This window comes from Alnus glutinosa, chromosome 2 (genome assembly GCF_958979055.1).
Source record: "Alnus glutinosa chromosome 2, dhAlnGlut1.1, whole genome shotgun sequence".
NCBI classification, from domain to species: Eukaryota; Viridiplantae; Streptophyta; class Magnoliopsida; order Fagales; family Betulaceae; genus Alnus; species Alnus glutinosa.
The window spans coordinates 31,581,663-31,603,857 of NC_084887.1; the positions used below are offsets into that span (position 1 = coordinate 31,581,663).

A 22,195-nucleotide genomic window follows, 5' to 3' on the forward strand; every position below is an offset into this window, starting at 1 on the left:
ATTTAGCTCGTCGTTCTGCTGCCCACCACATTCCAAAGACCCTTTGATTGTGTCAAGCCACATAATGCATAATCGCTTTGAGTTTGTTGACATAATGGTTGATTTCGCATCCTTAATTACCTTCCAAATCATTAGTTTTCCTTCTTCCTCAATTAGACAACTTACGAGTTTGGTTCGTAGTTGAAGAAATATCAGTCTAGAGCTGAAATAAGCCGTGGGTAGTTGAGCTAGTGCTGAAAATTTCTGTTTCGGCAGTACACTCGCGTTGGTGCAATCTTGACGAAGGAAGAATATGATTTGGCCCTTTTAGGCTCGATAAGGGTGTATAAATGATTATAACCGGTAATTATTGGTTGAAATCGTTAACTGTCTAAATGGTTATTACATTTTATTAATTGTAACCGCTAACCGCCTTCTCAGTCTAGGAGGTTAGCGGTTATTTTTATAATCGCCTAGACGGAGAAGGCGGTTATTTTTATAACTGCCGGTTAGTGGTTATTGAGTAGATAACCAGTGGTTGTAACCGCTTTTCAATTTGGGTGTTGGGCTGATTTTGAACCAGTTTTAGTCATTTTTTGGTAGGTTTTAGTGCAGGTTTTAAATTCAAAATAAAAAATAGTAAAAAATCTAAAACATAACAAATCCAAATAACCAAATACAAACAAATCCAAAACTAGATCATTACAAATCTAAGTATAAATTCAAAACATTACAAATCCCAAATTATATATATGATATAGTAATCAGGGACGGAGCTATAAGTTTTTATGGACAAGGGTCAAGGGCTAAAAAAAACTGTTGGTAAGGGCCTGTAGGCTAATTTTTTTTCTTATTTTTGGAATTGAGGGAGGGCCAGGCCCTGCCAGCCCCCTTTAGTTCCGTCTTTTATATATATATATATAAACAGTTAGCGGTTATTAACCGCTTTTCTCAAATCTTATAACCGCTAATCGCCTCCGCTTAGGTGGTTAAGGGGTATTTATAATTGTTTTTTAAAGCAGTTATACAATTATGCGATTAGCGGTTATAAAACGGCTATAACAGTTCCGTTTGTATACTCCTACTAGATTGGACCTTGTTTTTTACATTTTCGGTTGGGCCCCTTTTGATTAAAAAAAAAAAAACTTGGAATGGGCTCATGTGAACTGAAAGAGAGTCTAGCCCGCATGTGTGAGCTCCTTTACCCCTTTGAATCTGCTGGCCCAGTTTGTGTCGAGATGGATCATGATTCATGAGCTTGGATCTGACTTGGATTGCATCTCCTTGTAGGCCACGACTATTCATAAAACATGGTACAGACCAGTGGTCCAATAAAATATGGGTTGGGCCATCGACCCCTCGTGTATGGACCATCTGTAATGGTCTAACATTTGTAACAGCCATACTGTCAATAGGGAATGATTATTCCTCAATTCTCACACGGGCCATGAAAATGGCTATTTCATTGTTAATTCAGTCTATATTCTTCATTTTTTTCAATAAAAACTATTTACTTTCGTAATGAAATAATTATTACACATACTAAACATAACTTAATTATATTTAATAGTGTGTTGATGAATGAACGAATGGAAAAAAAGCGTTGCTTTTGAAAACAAAAACAAAATTACCCTTCAAAACACATTAACAAACATACCTAATATATCTCTTAAATTTCTTGCTTTCATCGGACCATTTGTATTTATTTTTAGAACACTCAATTACTATCATAAGTATTAACTTTTTTTTTTTTTAAGGGACTACCATAAGTATTAACTTTATAATACAATGATTACAGTTAAAACCGATATAGCTTCTATTAAAAAATAAAAAATTGATAAACACTTACTTTGATTTAACCCAATTATAATGACCATAAATATTATAGTTAGAATGATGGTATTTCCAACAGACCAGCTCTATTAATACTCGAGAATGGAAATTGGTATCCAGAACAATAAATTCTAAAGCAGAGAAGCAGTTATATACTTACACATGTAACTTAAATATTTATAGCAAAATTAAAAAATAAATAAATAAATAAAAATGGGGATGTGAGACGTGGCTTATAAACGGCTTCATAATCAAACACGTGTGTGTATATATATATATATATATATATATATGTGATTCACTACCACCTAAATATACAACTTTTCACCACCTTAATTTATTTTAAAAAAATAAAAAAACTCAAAAAGTAGTGGGAAACCACCTTGCCACATAGAAAAGGTGGTGAAAAGTTGTATATTTGGGTGGCATTAAATCATTATTCATATGTGTGTGTGTGGTGGACCGCATGATCTTGATAGCAGGTGCGACTTATCTTTCGTTGGATCTCTTTGTCTCCCCCTCAACCCCATCTCTTGTTTTTTAGCTCATGTGGCGAATTAAACAACGGTGGTGAATATTTCAAGTATGTTCCTAACTCCGGATCCGATAACAGGTGCGACTTATCTTTCGTTGGATCTCTTTGTCTCCCCCTCAACCCCATCTCTTGTTTTTTAGCTCATGTGGCGAATTAAACAACGGTGGTGAATATTTCAAGTATGTTCCTAACTCCGGATCCGAATCCTCTCGGTTCATTATAGCCGGAGAAGAGCCGGTTGATGTTTTGGATCTCTTTAAAGAGATTTATTGCCAAAAATCGGCCACGTGGCTAAAAAAAATTCAAAATTAAACCATCCAGCCTGTCGTCTATCACCCAAAATACACTGAAAAATCCTGTTCTCTCTCCAGACCGCCATTTTCCTGAAACCCATCTTCCTCGTGTATCTCCAGCAGACCCACGAACACAAAGTAGGAAAAAAACTCACAGGGAGATGTAAAAGAGAGACAGGCTGGTTTTTTTTTGTCTTAAAAGCCCTATCCAAACCCCTTTAATTAGAGCATTTTTACCTGCTGGAAGTTGATAACTTACATAAATCAGTTTTCTTTTCCTCATGGGAGATACAAAAATTTGTTTCACCCCCGTGGTAAAAGCCTCATCGGTGCGTGGATCCAATAAATGATTGTTAATTATACCATGATAATCGGGATAAAGACCAGTATACAACAATGGAATAATGGTTAGGAAAAGTCAAGGTCGGAAACCAAATTGGAAGTTTTGAAGTCAATTGGCCGATATTCGGCCTTGAAGTCTTAAACCGGTACCCAAATCGGAACCCATCTGAGGAAACCAGCAAAACCACAGTGCCGTGGATGGTGGGTCTGTTGGTGAAGAAGAAGAAGAAGATGAAGAGTCGGTGTTGAAAGAGAGCAGCGCCGTGGATGGGTTCGATGGGTCTTCTTATTGGGTTGGTACTGGTGCTGGGGTAGGCTTTGTTGGAGAATCAGAATCCATGTTCCAAAAATTGGTCTTTCTCTTCCAACTCTTTTTGGATTGCGTGTTCTGTAATCGTGTTTGAACGGAGCGAGGGAGAGAGAGAGAGATTGGAGTGAGTCAGTGAGACGCAAGGGTTTTGTCTGGCTTTGTTGATTTTTTTTTTCTTAAGCCACGTGGCCAGTTTTTGGCCTTGGCTCCTCTCCCCTAACTTCCTACCCACCAGTCGAGGCAGGCACGTGACAACCCCCATATGATAGCCACCATGCACCGTCAGGCGTCTAGAGCTACGTAAGAAAGTTTATCCCAAGAATATTAGTATTATATTATAGAGATGAATGCTATTATTAAGTACATAGTTTCGGAGTGTTAATAAAAATAAGAGAAATTTCACTTATGTTTCGTTTGTTTCGGCGTAAAATGATTTCTGAAAAATGATTTTAGCATTTTCTGGTGTTTAGTAGGGGTGAAAATAATAGTCAACCGAAAAATAATTTATGTTTGACCAAAAATGCTTAGTAAATTTCTGAAAATAATTTACGCTTTTTAAAAGTGTAAATCGTTTTCCGAAGACGTCAGACGCAGTCGATCTATTTTAAATAGCACAGTCGACCTTCACGTTACAGCAGCCGACTACCATCGAAATATTGCCGGTATCGGAATCCGACAACATCCGGTTAATGTCGCCGGAATCTGGCAACGGAATCCGGTCAGCCAGATTCCGGCGACCAATCTGATCGGAATCTGGCGATGGCCGGATTCCGGCCGGCTAGCCGGACGGATCTGGCCAGATTCGGCCTTTTGTGCCGGATTCCGGCGAAACTGCCGAAATCCGACCACTTTCGCCGGAATCCGACTATTCTAGATTTCGATGAAACTGTCCGGATTTCGGTCCTTCTCTCGAATTCTGGCTATATTAGCCGGAATCAGGTAAAAATAGTCAGAATCTTGTCGGTCAGTGACCGAATCTCGTCATCGATGATTTTTATGTTGTGAATAAAAATTGATTTTTATAAGTTAATATGATTGAATAAAAATATTTGCGATTTTTCATACGCGCCAAACACCGGAAAATGCTTTCGATGGAAAATGGTTTTCTGAAAAATGACTTCCCTGAAACTATTTTACGACGGAAACCATTTTACGTCGAAACAAACGGAGCATTAATATTCCTAAACTTTAAAAACTTTCATATATCAATTTTTCAATCTCGTTAGGTGTTAAATCCTTTTAAAATTCTTAAAATGCCAATATTTTATATATATATATATATATATATATATATATATATATATATATATATATATATATATATATATATATATAAAACTTTGAAAATCACATGCAGTTGAATTTTTACTCCCTGTGAACTTGGCATGCATGTAGCATTTCTGCCCTCTTATTATTTGGGCAATGACTGGGTTGAGCAAATTCACGTGGCAACCCCCATGCTGTCGAGCAGGCGGACACGGAACTCGGAATTTAAAATGTCTTGCTGTAATGCTGTCAAGATAATAACCTCACAGTCACAGCTAGGGGAGAAGATTTCCATTTTTAGTGTGTACAAGTTCAACAGAGTGTCAACTTTCCCAAATTCACGTGGTAACCCCCGGATGTGCGATCGATCTCTACTATATATATAAGAGGTTGGTTCTTCGCCAAAAGGCAATAGCTAGGCCAAGAACCAAAGAGCGATCAGTCGTTGAAACAACTTGCGTTTTAGGTGCGTGGTAGAAGATGGTAGTCAAAGTGTATGGGACAGTGAGGGCAGCCTGCGTACAGAGGGTGCTTGCTTGCCTTCTGGAGAAGGGGGTGGACTTTGATGTCGTTCACGTTGATCTTGACGCCGGAGAGCAAAAGCGACCTGAGTTCCTTGTCCGACAGGTAATTAATTAATGGATTAAATTTATTGCTTTGGTTTCTATTATTCTCTCTCTCTATATATATATAACGGACTCACTGACGGAGATGTTTTCATTCTTTTGTACAGCCGTTTGGGCAAGTTCCGGCGATAGAGGATGGCAATCTCAAGCTTTATGGTAACGGGCGTATCATGATCACCTGACATAAATAAAAGTGTTTCTTAGAGTTATTAAACTGAAATTTTTTTTTAATCAATTTAAACTTTTAAGAGAAAGGTTACAAATCATATTTTTATTTCACAACTATTTCACAATATTGATCAAGTAGCAGTCTCGACCAACATTTGATTTTTCTTGTTAACAATGATTATCAAATGGTTGGTTGGGACTGCCACATTAGTATGGTGAAATAAAAATATGATTTTTAGCATTACTTTACTTCTAATATAATTAATTATGAGTAATGCTACATACTATGCGTCTATTCTACTCTCATTCTACTAAATTTATGTGCTAGTACACTGTCACATAATCTTAGCGGGATAGAGAGGCATAATATTTAGAATTACTCACTAGTGATTTAAAATTTGACTTTATATTATATTTTATAGAGTAATGCTATTTAACATATTCCTGTAAAACTATCATATAACAAGATGATGTGGTAGTAATTATTAATTAATTGGATTAGTACTTGTAAAAAAAAATCAAGTACTAATCCAATAGTTGATTTTTACTACCATTTTGTCATCTAGTTGTATGACAGTTATACATGAGTCCACTAGATAAAATTACTCTATTTTCTATTCGAATAATAATTCAATGCCACCTAAATATACAATTTTTCACCATTTTGCTTATGTGTCACCACCTTGTCTATGTGGCAAGGTGGTTCCCTACTACTTTTTGAGTTTTTTTATTTTTTAAAAATAAATTAAGGTGAGGGACCACCTTGCCACATAGACAAGATGGTGAAAAGTTGTATATTTAAGTGGTAATGAATCATTACTTTTTCTATTCAAATTTCATACAGATTAAATGGTACTAAATTTAAAAAAGAAATAAAAAAAAAAATCGTTTCTCAATATAGTTAACCCTATTTAATGAGAGGCTTGTACTCCGGTGACACATATCATCCCATTTGCAAACATGATTATTATTAGAGAAATATGAATCTTGAGGTTTAGATCTTTTCCTAGATATCAGAATCTTGTAAAATAAATTTTCCATAAATAAATATTAAAGAATTTTCTAATTTTTAAAATAAAATTTTAACTTGAAATGACTGGTAAATTATCATAGAGCAAAATGTAGTTAACACTTAACAAAGAACAAATTTTTTCTCCAAACTCAGTCGAGAAATTAATAATATTTTAAATCGCATATATTTCTCATATGCATTTTAAACACATATCACTTAATAAACCGAGTTGGAGAAAAAATTTCTAACTATTTTGAAAAAAAAAAAAAAAATGTCCCTAGACAAAAGGACATCTTCGATCAATATCCAAGCTTCAGTGGTAATTAATTATTATTATTGTTGTTGTTGTTATTTTATGATAATTATCATCGTTGTGCTTTTTTTTTTCTTCAGAGTCTAGGGCAATTATAAGGTATTATGCAGCAAAGTACGCGGACCACGGTCCCAATCTATTGGGAAGTGGTCTAGAAGAGAGAGCTATGGTGGATCAATGGCTGGAAGTGGAAGCACACAACTTCAACGACTTGATTTACACTCTGGTACTTCAGCTTGTGATCCTGCCGCAGATGGGAGAGCCCGGGGACTTGGCGTTGGCTCGCTCCTGTGAGAAAAAGCTAGAGAAGGTGCTGGACGTATACGAGCAAAGGTTGTCAAAGAGCAGCTATCTTGCCGGAGAGACTTTCAGTTTGGCTGATCTCAGCCATCTTCCGGGCATTAGATATCTTATGAATGAAGCTAAAATGGGGCACTTGGTGACAGAGAGGAAGAATGTGAACGCATGGTGGGAGGATATCTCCAACCGTCCTGCCTGGAAGAAGTTGATGAAGCTTGCTGGTCACTAGCTAGCTAGTCATATATCTATTGTATCACTTTTATTCTGCTTTTACGTACCTGTTAAACTTGTGTAAGACTTATCTCAATTGTGCTGCTTTTTCTTTCATCTTAATTTGTTTTTTCTGTTCGATGTGTGTGAATAACTTTGTGGAAACTTCTTTACTAATAGAACAAGAATAAAAAATTACTTATATATATATATATATATATATATATATATATATATATATATATATATATATATATATATATATATATATATATATATATATATTAAAACATAAAAAATAAACATACATTACTCTTTTTAAGTAGGGTTTTTTTTTTTTTTTTTTGCGCAAGAAACTTCATGGATCCAACTTCCTATTAAATAAAAGGGTTAAATCCCCTTTTGGTACATGTGATTTGCGCTTTTATCAATAAACAATTGCCTTGGTTTTAAAAATTACCGAAAGTGATACTTGCAACTTTTCGATTATTTGTATTAGTCATTTCATTTATATTCTATCCAAAAAATTAACGGTCCGCTACGTTACAATTAACCTATCAACGTTTACCATGTGACTCCTATACCACGTCAGCATTAATTTTTTTTTTTAAAAAAAAGTATCGTTTGGGTGTGAGATAACTATTTTCTCTCTCTCTCATTAATTTTTATTTTTGGCCTAGTAGGAGGTGTTATGCAAAACTGTTGGCTAATGCACAAGCTAGCTAGAGAAGAAAAAGGCAATGACTTTTGGCAACTTTTCTTTAGTGTGATTGAAACTTGTGTTATGTTTGATATGCGAAATGATTATTATGTTATAAAAAAATAAAATAAAAAAGGAATAATTTTTATTTGGAATAGAAGATTGTAGAATAGAATAGCCTTGTTGTTATAGTATATGATAATCATCTAACACTTGAAATAGTCATTCTCATTGTTCATGAGGGAATGACTATTCACAGAATAGTCATTCCCTCATAGGGAAGGAGAATGGCTATTCCAAGGTTATTTCATTATACACTTTTTTATTTTTAATAATAAAAAGAAAACTATTCATTTTTCTAATGGAATAGAAACTTAACATTAATATTAAAAATATACCAACTCAATTTATTGAATTCTATATAATTGTAGAACCGAGTTTTAGCACTTGTATAATTGTAGAATTATAATTGTATAATTGTATAATTTGTTTTTTTTTTCAATATTTATTTGATAATGAAGAGAAAGTTTGATCACACAGCTAACAATAGGATTATATTGTAAATATATTAATTAAATGGTTAAATTTATTATTTTCTATTGGCTTAAACTTTCGAAATAAATTGTGATTTAACATGATATCAGAATAAAAGTTATAGCTTCAAACCCTGTCTATGTTAATCTCCTCTCATTTTAATTAAATATTTCACATGTTAGGCCTCATGTATGTCAATGAAGATCGAGTTTGAACCTACAAACTGAGACAAATGTTTTAGCTTAAAACATCTTCCAAGAAAGGGATTGGTGAAATTCACAGTTCGCTTTCTATTCCTTTTATATATATATATCCTCCAATTTATTGTTATTTCCATCGTGCTTTATGGGATTGTAAATACGCTTGAACTCAAAAGAAACCTATCTTATGTTTTTTGTCCTCCATATCTCAAGATCTTTATAAATATCATATCAAATGATATAGGCCAAAGCATATATATCCAATATGATCCAAAGACATAAATCATAATGTATATTCAATTTATGTAACTCTATTAACCATTTGAGGTTGTACTCTTATGTCTTACAATGACAAACAAAACAAGCGTGGTGATAACTAACACTAGTGGCCCTGGGGGGTTTGGCTTAGGGCGGACGATTTACGTTTCAGGAAGGAGGGCTCTTCGTCATTCCGACAGTCAGACCATTATCCAGAGAAGCAGGTATGGGCGGGACAGGAACCAAGGGTGCTGGAAGGCATTATTCCAGCTGAGTCCAAGTCTCACTGGAACACAGATACTACGGATGATAGAGGGAGGTTTAGAAGTCCGGGTGGATCGGCTGCGAAGCAGGCCGGAGGCGAGAGTCGCAGTGAAGGACCAGATGGAAGTGCTCCGGACGGACCAGTGGGAAAGATGGACGTACAGTGTACGACTGACAACATGGAAAGTGATGAAAATATGGGCGGGACAAGTGGCATTAATGAGAAGGATTCAGTGGAAGATTTGGAAGGAGAAAATGTGGAGGTTAGCAGAATAGAAGGAGGAAATCAGAGAGGGAAACCTAAGACTAAAGCTGGCATAGGGGTTAATAACCAGAATGACATGGAAGTCCGCGAGAGCTCTAAGGAGCACGGTTGTATTGAGCCAAGTGCTGAAGCTAGACTTGACAGAAGGGGAGCCACGTTGACTAATGAAAAGGTGACTACAGATGTCCAGGAGGCGGGAAAGAAGTTTTGTAACACCAAGGTGGCAGCGAATAGTCATGGGCCCCAGCAGGAGATAATGTGTACAGAAAATGGAACCTGTCTCAGGGTACCAGGCCTTCCGAATCCTAAGTACGATCATTACGTGGACCAGGCAAAATCTCAGGAGTCAACGGAGGAGCTCCTGAGGCCCACGAGCAAGGCCCGAAAGTGGAAGAGGAAGAACAGGGAGACTACTAACGATATCACTGGCGAAACTGATCGTAAGAGGAAGCTTGAAGACGTGGAGTGGAGTCATGCAGAAAACCAGGAGCTCTGCCCAAAGAAGAGCCATTCAGGAGGTGAGTTTCTGTTCCATATGGAAGAGGCAGTGGCTGGAGCTCAGCCCCGCCTGTCGCCATGAGTCTCTTGAGTTGGAACTGCCGGGGGCTTGGGAACCCCCGGACAGTTCGTGTGCTTCACCATTTGGTGAAAGAGAAGAAACCCGATATTGTGTTCCTTATTGAAACTTTGTGTAGAAGTAGTACTATGGAGAAAGTTAGATGTAAATTGGGCTTTAAAGGGCTCTTTGTGGTTAATCCGGTTGGGAGAAGTGGGGGCTTAGCTCTATTATGGTCTGAGAATCTTTCGGTGGAGATCTTTAACTATTCTCGACAGCACATTAATGCCATCATCAGTGATGAGGATGGAAGGCCAGATTGGAAGTTCACTGGTTTCTACAGTTTCCCCAATGCGGCTAGAAGATGGGAATCTTGGGAACTCTTGAGATTTCTCAAGTCTTTTCAGCCTTCTGCCTGGTTGTGCGCAGGGGATTTTAACGAAATCCTTGATCAATCGGAGAAGCAGGGGGCAGTGCTAAGGCGTAGTTCTCAAATCGATCAGTTCAGGAGGGCGCTCGAAGATTGTGAGCTGAGTGATCTTGGCTTCTCTGGACCATGATATACTTGGTGTAATAACAGGAGAGATGATAATTTTATCCTGGAAAGACTTGACAGAGCAGTTGCTAATATGGAATGGTGCTCCAGATTCAATTTTGTAAGGGTACAAGTCTTAGAAGCCATTTGCTCGGACCACAATCCGATCCTTATTTTGTTCAAGGACGAACCCTATGAGATTAGGCCCTCACGCAGGGCGTTCAAGTTCGAAGCCAAATGGCAGCTGGATCCTGAATGCAATGATATTTCTAAGGCTGCTTGGGAGCAGGAGACATTGGAGTCTAACAAGCTGAAGGATGTTCAGGTCCGCCTCTCAGCCTGCCAAAGAGACCTTGCTCGATGGAGTAGCGATAAATTTGGAAGAGACGCAGATTTGCTGAAACAGAAGAGTAGGAGACTCTTGGAACTGCAAGGATCCAATAACCCGAGCCTTATTGAGGAGATCAACCAGGTCCAAAAGGACATTGACCAGATTTTGGAAAGGGAGGACATTAAATGGAAGCAGAGGGCCAAGCAGAATTGGTATAACAATGGAGACAGGAATACTAAATTCTTCCACGCCTGGGCAAACCATAGGAGAAAGATAAATACCATACGGTCTATCTCGGATGACCAGGGGAGAATGTGGAGGAGACGTCAGGATATTGGCAGAATCTTTGTTAATTACTTTGAGGACATCTTCTCCTCTAGTAGTGATACCGATGCTGATCTCTCTCAATGCTTGGAAAATATGGAGCACCTTGTCTCGGATGAGATGAACGCATCCCTTTTAAGGCCCTTCATAGCAGAGGAGGTGGGCTTAGCTCTTTCTCAAATGCATCCGCTGAAATCTCTGGGTCCGGATGGCTTCTCCGCGGGGTTCTTTCAAAAGGCGTGGTGTTTTGTGGGGGAGAAGGTCTCAGAGGCAGTGCTGTCCTTTCTTAATGGTGGTCCTTTTGATCCTTCGATCAATGCTACCAATATTTGCCTCATTCCAAAGAATTCTGCTCCGGAATCGGTTAAGGATTATAGGCCTATTAGCCTATGTAACGTGGTCTATAAACTGATTTCCAAAGTGCTTGCTAACAGAATGAAACTTGTCCTGCCGCAGATCATTTCTCCGGAGCAAAGTGCGTTTATCCCGGGCCGATTGATTACTGACAACATTATCGTAGCCTTCGAGACTCTCCATACCATGGCGTCTCGGCTAAAGGGTAGGAATGGGTGTATGGCTATCAAGCTCGATATGAGCAAGGCGTACGATCGGTTAGAATGGGGGTTTTTGGAGGCTGTGATGAGGAGGCTCGGTTTTGCCGAGAGATGGGTCCATTTGATCATGACTTGCGTCCGAACGGTATCCTATACGGTCCTTATTAATGGCCTACCCCACGGCCATATTGTTCCCTCCAGGGGTATACGCCAGGGAGACCCCCTTTCCCCCTTCCTGTTTATTTTGTGTGTTGAAGCCTTGAGTAGAATGCTGGACCAAGCGGCAGGGATGGGGAAGATTTCCGGGGTTCCTATTCGTAGGGGTGGGATAAGAGTCAATCATCTCCTCTTTGCCGACGATAGTATATTATTCGGGAAAGCTAACTTAGACGAATGGAGGCAAATGAAGAATATCTTGGAAGTCTATGAGAGGGCCTCGGGTCAAAAAGTAAACTTGGAGAAAACTTCTATTTATTTCAGTAATAACACAAAGGAGGAGGAGAGGACTTCCATCTTGCAGGAAACAGGTTTAATTCCTACCCAATGCTATGAATCCTATTTGGGATTACCGACTTTTGTTGGGCGATCCAAAATTGCGACATTCAATTATATCAAAAGTCGCATTTGGAATCGGATGAATGGATGGAAGGAGAAATTCCTTTCCCATGCGGGCAAGGAGGTTCTGATTAAGGCGGTTCTTCAAGCCATTCCAACCTACACTATGAGCGTTTTCAGACTTCCTATCTCACTTTGCCGTGATATTAATAGGCTCTTGAGCAAATTATGGTGGGGGCATATGGAGAAGGTCGATCGGATGGTCTGGATGGCGTGGAAAGGTCTAGGGAGGAGCAAAAGCTCAGGAGGTCTGGGTTTCCGGGATCTGGAGAGTTTTAATCTAGCCTTGCTTGCTAAACAAGGGTGGCGTATAATCCAGAATCCCAGTTATCCAGAATCCCAGTTCTCTAGCTGCTAGGGTGCTAAAGGAAAAGTATTTTCCTGAAGGATCGTTGTTTGAGGCTTCCCTGGGCTACAGACCTTCCTATTTATGGCGTAGTATCTGGATGGCTAAACCCCTCTTACAGGAAGGAGTAATTTGGAAGGTTGGAGATGGTACCAAAATCAACATATGGGGAGACCGGTGGATTTTCTCTCCCCACCTAAACTCTATTCAATCTCCTATTCGATTTTTGAATAAGGATGCAAAAGTAGCGGAAATTATTGACCAGAATAGTAGATGGTGGAATATACCTCTGATTGAGCAGATTTTCCCTGCCGAGACTGCTGAGAAGATATGCAGCTTGGCCATCAGTCCAGGCACTGTGCAAGATAGGATGATTTGGGCTTACACGGCGAACGGCATATTCACTGTCCGAAGCGCGTACCACCTGGAATTGGACAGAAAAGCCAGGCATCAGGGGTGTAGTTCTCGGGGGCCTCATCAAAGCCCTATTTGGAAGATCATATGGAAATTAAGGGTGCCGCGGGTTATTCATCTTTTTCTTTGGAGAGCTTGCAACAATATTCTCCCTACGAAAGAAAATCTACATAGAAGGAAAATTGTTACTGACCCGCTCTGCCCTCTCTGTGGCCGAGAAGTGGAATCCGCTGCACATTCTTTGTGGAATTGCGATGCGGCTCGTGCGGTATGGTCTGAAGCCTCCCGAGTTATCCAAAAGTGCGCCATTAATGATTCTGATTTTCTCCGTATTTTTTGTGAACTGTATGAGAGGCTGGAGATTGAGGATCTTGAGCTAGCAGCCATTATTGCCCAGAGATTATGGCACCGAAGGAATCAATGGGTTTTTGAGAATAAATTCATGCCCCCCAAATGTTTGCTGGATGGGGCAGAGGACTCGCTGAAGAAATTTAAAGAGATCCAGGCCCTCCCTTCTATCTCCGGGAGCCGAGCTCCTGCTCCCAGTGCTTCCTGGAACCCTCCCAGCGTGGACACCGTCAAGATCAACTGGGATGCGGCCATCGACAAACGGAAGAACTTGATGGGGGTGGGTATCATTGTCCGCAACAATTTTGGGGCTGTTTTAGCGACTCAATGTGCGGTCCAGAAATTCATCTTCGATCCGTCGGTTGCTGAGGCGATTGGTGCTAAATTGGGTGCGGATCTTGGCCGTTTTCTGGGTCTCTTCTCCATCGTTTTGGAGGGTGACGCGAGTGAGGTGGTTTCAGCTCTCAACCGGGAGGAGGAAGGTTTTAGTAGAATGGGTAGTATTATTGCTGAGGCCAGGAAGGTTCTTAGGGAGTTTTCTGTGTGGAAAGTGGCGTCAGTAAGGAGAGGCTGCAATAATGCTGCCCACCAACTTGCTAAGTTAGCTGTCAGACAGAATTTAAGTCAAATTTGGATGTATTCGTATCCTTCATGTATTTCAGAGATTGTGTTGGCGGAGAGACCTTTGTCTCCTGATTAATGAGAATACAAGCACCTTTCAAAAAAAAAAAAAGATAACTAACACTAGTAGAGTTTCATCTTTCGGCCTGGCTGGTTGCTACACGGCCTTTCCTTTGAACTCCTCTTTTGATTGTCTGTCTTAAAGGCAATTTTAATGTGGCAATTTGAAGCTCTTTTGTTGTGGCAGATGCTGTTATTAGTGATTCTTTAGACAATATTGTTTTGGCAGCTACGCATAAGCTCCCATTCATTGATGTTCTTCAAGGTGAGGCGTTTGTTGCTCTTCTTACCACTAGGTTGGCTGTCTCTTACGGTTGTGTCAATTTCTTACTTGAGAGGGATGCGCTTCTGGTTATTTTAGTCGTAAATAATCCCTTCTTCTTCTTCTTATTTTTTTTTCCCCCTTGGTCTTTTGTTAGTAATGTATCTAACATTAGCTTAGAGTTATCATCTTTTTAAAGTTGGTATGCTTTGAAAGTCTTTAAATGTGCCACTTCCCAACTTGTCATTGAAAGTATTTCTGTAGAATCTCTCGTTATCTCTTCCATTCGAATAAAGAGTGGAAATGATAATTCTTTATAGCCATTTCCAACATTCAATTAGGAAAAATAAATAAATTATGTGTTGCTCCAAAAGGGGTCAAATCAAAAAATGTGGTTCTTCAAAGGTGAAGCTTCCACTAATAGATAATATTAAATGTTTTTATAATTTTATGACCATATCAATATCATGTGTATATCTTTCAAACGTTATACACAAATTGTCTGTAAATATTACCTATTGTCTACCCTTTCCCTTGGCTTTTTCTCTTACTTCCAAAACTCAATATCCAAATATTTGGAAAATGCTTAATCTTTTATTATTCTTCGAAAGAATATTTACACTCTATTTTCCATTATGATTTGATCGACCTAAAGATGGAATTGACAATTTGTACTTAACAAGCCAAAATTGTGTCCATATTTGTTAAATCACCATTTATTTTCAAAAGCTTAAGTTGATAGGAAGAGTAAATTTAATCATTTAATAAATACTTTAACATTCTCTCGTGTGTAAGTTCAAACTCTATTCTAATAGATGATGCTTAATATGTGAAATACTTAACTGAAAGAGATATGATATATTGTCACATCATGACACAACTATGAATTTTTTTTTTTTATTAAACAAAAAAAATCATAAAATAATGTAAATGGCTTGGGGAGTGGTTTTGTGTTTTTTATTAAAAAAAAAATTAAAAAAGAAAGAACTAAAAAAAAGTCAATAGTTGTGTTTTTAGATGGCAAAATATCATTTCTCCCACTGAAATTTGGGGTAAATGACTGAAACAATTTTTAATCAGGATTTCTACTCTGATAATATGTTAAACCACCATTTATTTCAAAAGTTTAAATTGATAGAAAAATATAAATTTAATTATTTAATCAATACTTTAAAATTTTAATAATTATTTTCTTAATTAATGTTTTCACAGAATGTCAAGAACTAGACAGAACATCCCAATAACCAGTATGATTCTACCATCTCAATATGGTCAAATTGCTTAAAACAAGCACGTTCTTTTGAAGTGTCATGTTACTTCCTTATAGCTGCTTTCTAACATACCAAGGGTGTATAATGAGTTTGGAAATCCTATGTCATTGGCCATTGCTTTGCTTGCTTTTGAAGGAACCTTTGGAGGGTGCTTCTAACGATGAATACCATCTGCAATACAAGGTCTGATGATATACAATCACAACTTATGCTATTCATTTTTCTCTTTTTACAAAGTTATTTCCCCATATAATCAGTTCGATCTGCAATTTTATGTTCAAGTTTGGATTCATGCCTTCGTCAACAGAGACGATGTTCTTGATGGTGGGATAAGAGATCTCGTATATGCAATCGGCAAAGCAAGTAACTTCTTGGCTTTGCTTACATAAGCCCTCTTCGTGAAGTTGTTGTAGTCATTGGCTTCTATCTCGTCCAATATTTGGCGGTACAATAGCAAGGACGCCCATACCTGCAATATCCAAGCCTTCATATTACAATGGGAAAGCTCAGAAACAAACTAACAGCCAAAGATAAACCGAACAGCAATTCTTAAATTTCTCAATCACTACGAGAAAAAATAGTCTTCTTGGTTTCTTTCATATGACCAGCCATGGAAGAAAATGGTCTTTTTTGGTTTCTTTCAACATATATCAATCTAGTCATTCTAACTTTTACACCACGGTAACTTTTAACTGTGAACATATATAGCATATTAACAATGGTATTATCATAGGTAAGATATTTGTGAGTAAAAGTCATTATGGTGATAACTTTTGAATCAGATCACAAGGAATTCCCCTTATGCCTTGTTCTATAGACGGTAAAATAGAGAAAAAAAAAAAAGAATGATTCCATGGCTTCTCTCTCTCTCTCTCTCTCTCTCTCTCTGGTTGTCGTCTTGGCAACCAAAGAGAACCCAGTGTAAAAGTTTTTGATTGTTTACCGGCCATCGACTAGCTGCACTCAGTTCTGTCACCCCTTTCTCTGCCTCATCAAAGAACATCCTTGCCCTCTTTATTTGATTCTTCATGAAATTTCTCCATTTGTCTGTCACCTTTCCGACGAATATGTCATCATCTGAAAGCCCTGCCTGAGCAAGCTCGTCCTGTGGTAGATAAATCCTGCCTCTTCCAGCACTGCATAAAGAAGCATTCATTAGAGGACGATGATAAAAAGAAGTGTCAATTACTTGCAAGAGATTTTGTAAGTTCAAACAAGAGACGTTTATTGAGGCATGAGACCAACAATTGATGTCCTATTTGATTCTTAAGGAGACAATGTTTGCACCCGTAGAAAAGAATGAACAATGTCGTAAGAATTTAATGCCTGTTATTAAATTCCAAGTTCACTTTAATCATGATTTAACATCAGTTATCTTAAAAGTTTAAGCTTAAAAGAAATAGTGAATTTTTAATCATTTAATTAATTTTCTAACAAATCATCCTTTCATCTCTAGGCATCTATGGAGCATAAGCTTGTTTATTAAACAGAACTGGTATGTAGACCACTTAGAATGTCAGATTCTAGATGTAAGAAACCTTGAAGCCCAAACTGGACTAGGCAACCTGGTTAAACAGCAAAAACCAGTTTTGGTATTAAATTTTTGGAGATTCCAATTTAGAAACAAGCCTAGGTGCTAACAAACACTGGTACAACATACATCTCTGAACAGGTTGATTGTACCCCATCCGATGAATTAATTATACTTCAGTGTGAATTATATTTACTATTTCAAAATATTTTTATATTATATTTTCAAAATATGGTAATTTATAACTGGATGGCACAACCATTCAAGCCATGAAATATCCTCCATGATTTGTGCATTGTTGTTGTACTACATTGCCAATAAGACTGAAGAATTGCAGCATATCAATTTCTAAAACTCTGCACTTACTCTTCTCCAACATCCCTGAGTATGTTGGTTAGCTGATTTGCAATCCCTAATGCCAAGGCAGCATTATATACACTCTCTGTTGTTGCTTGCGACTCAGGTGCAATGCCCATGATTGGAACACTCATTAATCCAACTGTTCCAGCAACATAATAACAATAGAGATATAGATCATCAAAACTTTTGTATCTTGACTTCTTTAGGTCCATTCTCATTCCTTCAATCATATCTTTGAATGGCTGCAATAATGTAGATCATATAATTGGATTAAAAGTTGGCTAACAATCAAAGCGAGAAACATAAGAGAACATGCTATAACTTTGTCAAGGGGATTCTCAGTGAAATGGAAAAGATTCCATTTAAACCTTAAATGAGATCAGGAATGGTAAGTAAAGGTTATAAAGACGATGTTCCCATGTCCCTTTCCCCTTTACCTCAAAAACATACCGCTTGTTAGACAATGTCAGACCTTTGGGAATGTAGAATATTGACTGCTATCTGAAGCAACAATGAAAATACTTGAGAAAACTGAAGTTTGCAAATTTGGTGGGTCCTTCTAACATAACCCCCTATGCCCTGATCCCCAGAAAAGGTAATGCCAAGCCTAAATGGTTACCCTCTCCAAAGACTTTACTTTAGAGGGAAAAGTTTGAAACTTAATATTACAATTGCTTGATGCCATAACAAACATGAAGCTCAGTTCCTTATAATGCATTTACAGTTTATTGAAGAGTTGTTTTATCTTAGTAGCTTACAACTGCACCTTAGGGCTATTTTATTAACAGGATACAATAGAATTGTGCAAAAATTTCATTGAGACTTGATGTGATATTTCATGGATTTCTCAAAAGTAACGTCTAACCTGGATATCAACAGGGAATTTCACAACTGTATCGGATAAAGCAGCATCAAGCATGTCAAATGGACGACCTTGAAAAAGATCTTCCAACCGTGCCTCCCACCTGTCTAAAGCTGATGGTGTTATGTGTGAAGCATTAGGCCCATCAACAAGCTCATCTGTCCTCCTACACCACACTGTATGTGCAATAACATCATAAGAAATGCACAAACTCAACTCAACTCAAGCCTTAATCCAAATAAATTGGGGATCATAAGAAATAAAAATATGAAACAAATTTAGCTTTCTTCATATTGAAGTCACACATCGAAATTGCTCACAAACACATGAATTATAAGGAAAAAAAAAAAAAAAAAAAAGAGAGAAGGGAAAAAGTCTGTTCACATATCTGGTACAATGACTAAAGCCAAATTCATAAAATGGTAGATCTAAAGGTGACACAATTTCTTTTTCTTGCTACTTTTCTAACATGTGTTTATTTCCACTGGACGAGAAAGCCTATAATTTTCCTGCAACATTTAGCTCTCAGATATTATATGACAAGAACCATCCTCACTACTGTAGCTAGTAGCTCCCATAGTGAGAGTAAACCAATTAGTTTTTGGCTTTTTAATTTATTTTATTTTTACTTTGAAAAGACTTATGGCTGAACCTGTTAGCATGAATATATTGGATTCATTCTCCTTAATAGTGTGATAAAAGAAATTAAGATTTCAAAGTAGTTCCATGGCACATCCAAATGGAGAACAATTATGGGCATCTTCAAGTCCTCACGTCCTTAAATCATTTTTTGGTTTGTATCATAATGACCTACTTTTCTGCTAAATTAACTATTAATTGGGACACACTTTGAAGAGAACTGAAGCCTTCTTTCCAGGCAAGACTCTACTTAATGATCATACATTTATTCTTAGAGAGGCAAGAAGTATACTTCCAAAATGCTAATGAAAAGGCGCCTAACTTCTATAAACTTCCTTGCTATTCAACAAATGGGAAGGAGGACATAAATCAGATAGTTACAATCAGCAAAAAAGTCATTCAGATAAGAAAAGTCCTAATGCAAGAAATGTCAAACAGTGGAACTGGTCCACTAGCATGATTGAATTTGCTTTGACATATTACCCTTGAAAGTTTCACGAAGATGTTCAACACACGTTTGATAATCATCAGAAGTTCATGCATTTGCACACTTAAGAACAAGGAAAAGAGCATTTCGCATGTTTAAGAAACTAGAATAGAGATTCAGTATGAACCCCACCTTAACACAGTAAATAAACAATCATGTATTAAATGGTTAGGGATGTTATATGTTACTCACTAAAGCAAGAATTTCTTATTTAGTATAATATCTGTTCTGCAACTTCAGAATTAGAAGCAAAGTACTTTTAAAAACTATATTTCACTTTATTTGCAATGCTTTGATATAAATCTTGTAGAAAATTCACGAGAGTTTACAATTATAATTATTGCCCTCTTACCTCTTAATTCTTATTAGAGGTAAAAAAATGTTTATATAATTTTTACATTATGATAAGAAAGATGTTTTCTGATTGAAGGTCACGGTCACTCACCATATATTGCCCAGATAGCCCTTCGCCTTTCAGGGGTCATTAGCAGAGTTCCTGAGAAAGGCAAAAGCAAATAAGAATTGAATTACAAAAGTATTACAGATACTGCATTTATATCTCAAATAACAAACCTCATAATTAAAGGATAAAGAAGAGAAGGCTAACCTAGGTAAAATGTCTTTGCATACTCTGCACAAACTTCTCCGCAACGGTCATAAGCTTCGTTTAACAAGCTCAGTGTCCCAGGAAGAACAATATCCAGCTTCACATCAAGATCCCCACTAGAGCTCAATTGCTTCTTAACTAAGGCTGCCTGCTTTAGCACCACATTGTAAACCTTCTGCTCTGATGATATAGCCATTTCTCCTGCAGGGTTTGCTACCATGCTCGATAACACAGGGAAGTTGCTTCCACTCTCTAAGCCAGACCCGCCAACGGATGAATAATTCAAATCTGTACCTAGAGAGCAATGATTCCATTTCTGTTTCCTACTCTTCTTTGCTCTAATTGATCCCCAATCTCGGGATACAGGCATTGATGAATCTAAAAGCCGGTTTCCATCTCGAACGGAATCGAAGAACCCGAAGCTATTTGATATCTCTACGCTTGGGGTGACAATCCATAGGAATGCTACCGACATGATTAAACTTGAAATCTTAGTCACCCAATTATCCTGGGATATACTTCTCCTTCCTGTCTTCCTATTTCCCCGACTTTAATTTATTAGAAAACTAGCTAAACTATATTTTCTTCCAACGAAACGCAGTTCACCTTCCAGGGAAAGGATCACAATATTGCCCACAAACAAAGGAACCAGCTTTTCCAATTGAAACCACCCAAGAATGAAACTTTAGCTATTAAACAGCAAATGAAGCTCAGTCTGACCTCTCTGTAATTGAAACCAAAAACATAGTAACTAGAAGATATATAAATATGTAAACTCAATGCTAAAAGAAACCAAAATTATCAGAAAACCAAGACCCTGCCATTAACAACGTACAGCAAGAACTCACACAATGGGATCTCCAATAGGATAACGTTTCAGAAGTAGTTGAGCAGATGTTTAACACTTATTTCTCTCTTAAGGCAATACAATACAACTTTGGATCTCTCTATAAAGTTCATTACAACTTTTAAACTTCCAAAATCTGACCAGAGAAGAAGAATACAGAAAAAGAAAAACAATATGATAGATACATGCACACAAATATAATGAAAGAGAAGCCTACCTGTTGCTTCAGACCAACTTGAATTAAAACCAAGTTCAACGCATCAACATCATCATGATGGTGGGAAGCAAAAAATAGCTACGAGCAATAAAACCTCTCTCGACAATCTGACCAGAGACTCTTACAACAATGTTTTTGTCTCTACTCTTTTTTCCGTTAATGAAAATGTCTTCTTTCTCTTTGTCCAGAAATTTCTTTCTTTTATTTAAGCTCCTTGTTTTGACAGTTTTTGTTTTTGGATTGGGATTGGGAATTTTTTCAGTTATATGCTATTTTTTATGCCTTCTGGTTTGCTCGTCAATAGCAACTTCTTGTCTGAGACACTGAGAGATGAGTACATTTGACCCGGATCCTATATATCCCTATCCCCAATTCCCAACCCGCCCGCTTTCCAATGATACGGAATCCTTGTAATTAACAATTAACAGTCTCATTATCTATTAAAAAAACAATTAACAGTCTCATTGAATTTGTTATTTCTTAATTAAAATTATTAACTACCCATGAAATGAAACAGAGAGAATCTTGATCCGAGTCATGTTGGCCGTGTAATAAAAAAAAAAATCAAGAAAATCTTCGGCTGTGGACCAAATCGACTTTTACCTAATCGGAATACTTAATATAACAGAACTTTTGGGAAAAGAAGAGGGAGATCCGAAAGAGTGAATGCGGAGGACACGTGGAGAGAAGCACCCAATCAGTGGAAGATAACGTTATCAGCTACGTAGTAGGTTGGTTACTAGTGAGAGACAAGAGCGGTGGGAGGAGGGGGGGGGGGGGGGTGGGCACGTACACGTGGCGGGGGGTGGAAGGTGGTGAGCAGATCCAGGAGGATTGGTGGAGGGTCCCAGCGGAGTGTGGGAGGGGGGGGGGTGGATGTGACTGTCGCAAGTGGGGAGATTGAGAACGGCATTGGAGGAGTTTGGACAGAGGGGTGTGACCGGTGACCCCACTCCCCCTCTTTTGTCTTGTCGTGCTCAAAGCGTGTCGCCGTGTCGGA

The 22,195-nt window shown here is 37.8% G+C and overlaps 2 protein-coding genes across 3 annotated transcripts; one reads left to right on the forward strand and one right to left on the reverse strand.

The window, feature by feature from the left end:
- Window positions 1-4,957: 4,957 nt before the first annotated feature.
- Window positions 4,958-7,304, forward strand: LOC133861409 (glutathione S-transferase F11-like). The gene is made up of 3 exons (XM_062297197.1): window positions 4,958-5,185; window positions 5,292-5,340; window positions 6,758-7,304. Exons 1-3 carry the CDS (start codon window positions 5,039-5,041, stop codon window positions 7,204-7,206), a joined length of 645 nt encoding a protein of 214 aa, XP_062153181.1. The 5' UTR covers window positions 4,958-5,038; the 3' UTR covers window positions 7,207-7,304.
- Window positions 7,305-15,609: 8,305 nt separating this feature from the next.
- LOC133859475 (phytoene synthase 2, chloroplastic) lies at window positions 15,610-21,513 on the reverse strand. Of its 2 annotated transcripts, none has more exons than XM_062294888.1 (7): window positions 21,196-21,513; window positions 20,132-20,855; window positions 19,970-20,020; window positions 18,402-18,574; window positions 17,543-17,778; window positions 16,589-16,781; window positions 15,610-16,114 (listed from the first exon to the last, which is right to left on the reverse strand). In XM_062294888.1, exons 2-7 carry the CDS (start codon window positions 20,604-20,606, stop codon window positions 15,935-15,937), a joined length of 1,308 nt encoding a protein of 435 aa, XP_062150872.1. In that variant the 5' UTR covers window positions 20,607-20,855; window positions 21,196-21,513; the 3' UTR covers window positions 15,610-15,934. The 2 variants fall into 2 exon arrangements, with proteins under 2 accessions (XP_062150872.1, XP_062150873.1); XM_062294889.1 differs by lacking the exon at window positions 21,196-21,513 and adding an exon at window positions 20,980-21,125.
- Window positions 21,514-22,195: the final 682 nt, after the last annotated feature.

Excerpts from the sequence above, each read along its gene's own strand:
- LOC133859475 (XM_062294888.1), bottom strand. The coding sequence starts at position 20,606 with ATGTCGGTAGCATTCCTATGGATTGTCACCCCAAGCGTAGAGATATCA. Across the intron at positions 20,021-20,131 it reads TGCAAAGACATTTTACCTAG|GAACTCTGCTAATGACCCCT; the intron begins GTTAGCCTTCTC and ends TGCCTTTCTCAG. Across the intron at positions 18,575-19,969 it reads GGCTATCTGGGCAATATATG|TGTGGTGTAGGAGGACAGAT; the intron begins GTGAGTGACCGT and ends TTGCACATACAG.
- LOC133861409 (XM_062297197.1), top strand. The coding sequence starts at position 5,039 with ATGGTAGTCAAAGTGTATGGGACAGTGAGGGCAGCCTGCGTACAGAGG. Across the intron at positions 5,186-5,291 it reads CTGAGTTCCTTGTCCGACAG|CCGTTTGGGCAAGTTCCGGC; the intron begins GTAATTAATTAA and ends TCTTTTGTACAG. Across the intron at positions 5,341-6,757 it reads TGGCAATCTCAAGCTTTATG|AGTCTAGGGCAATTATAAGG; the intron begins GTAACGGGCGTA and ends TTTTTTCTTCAG.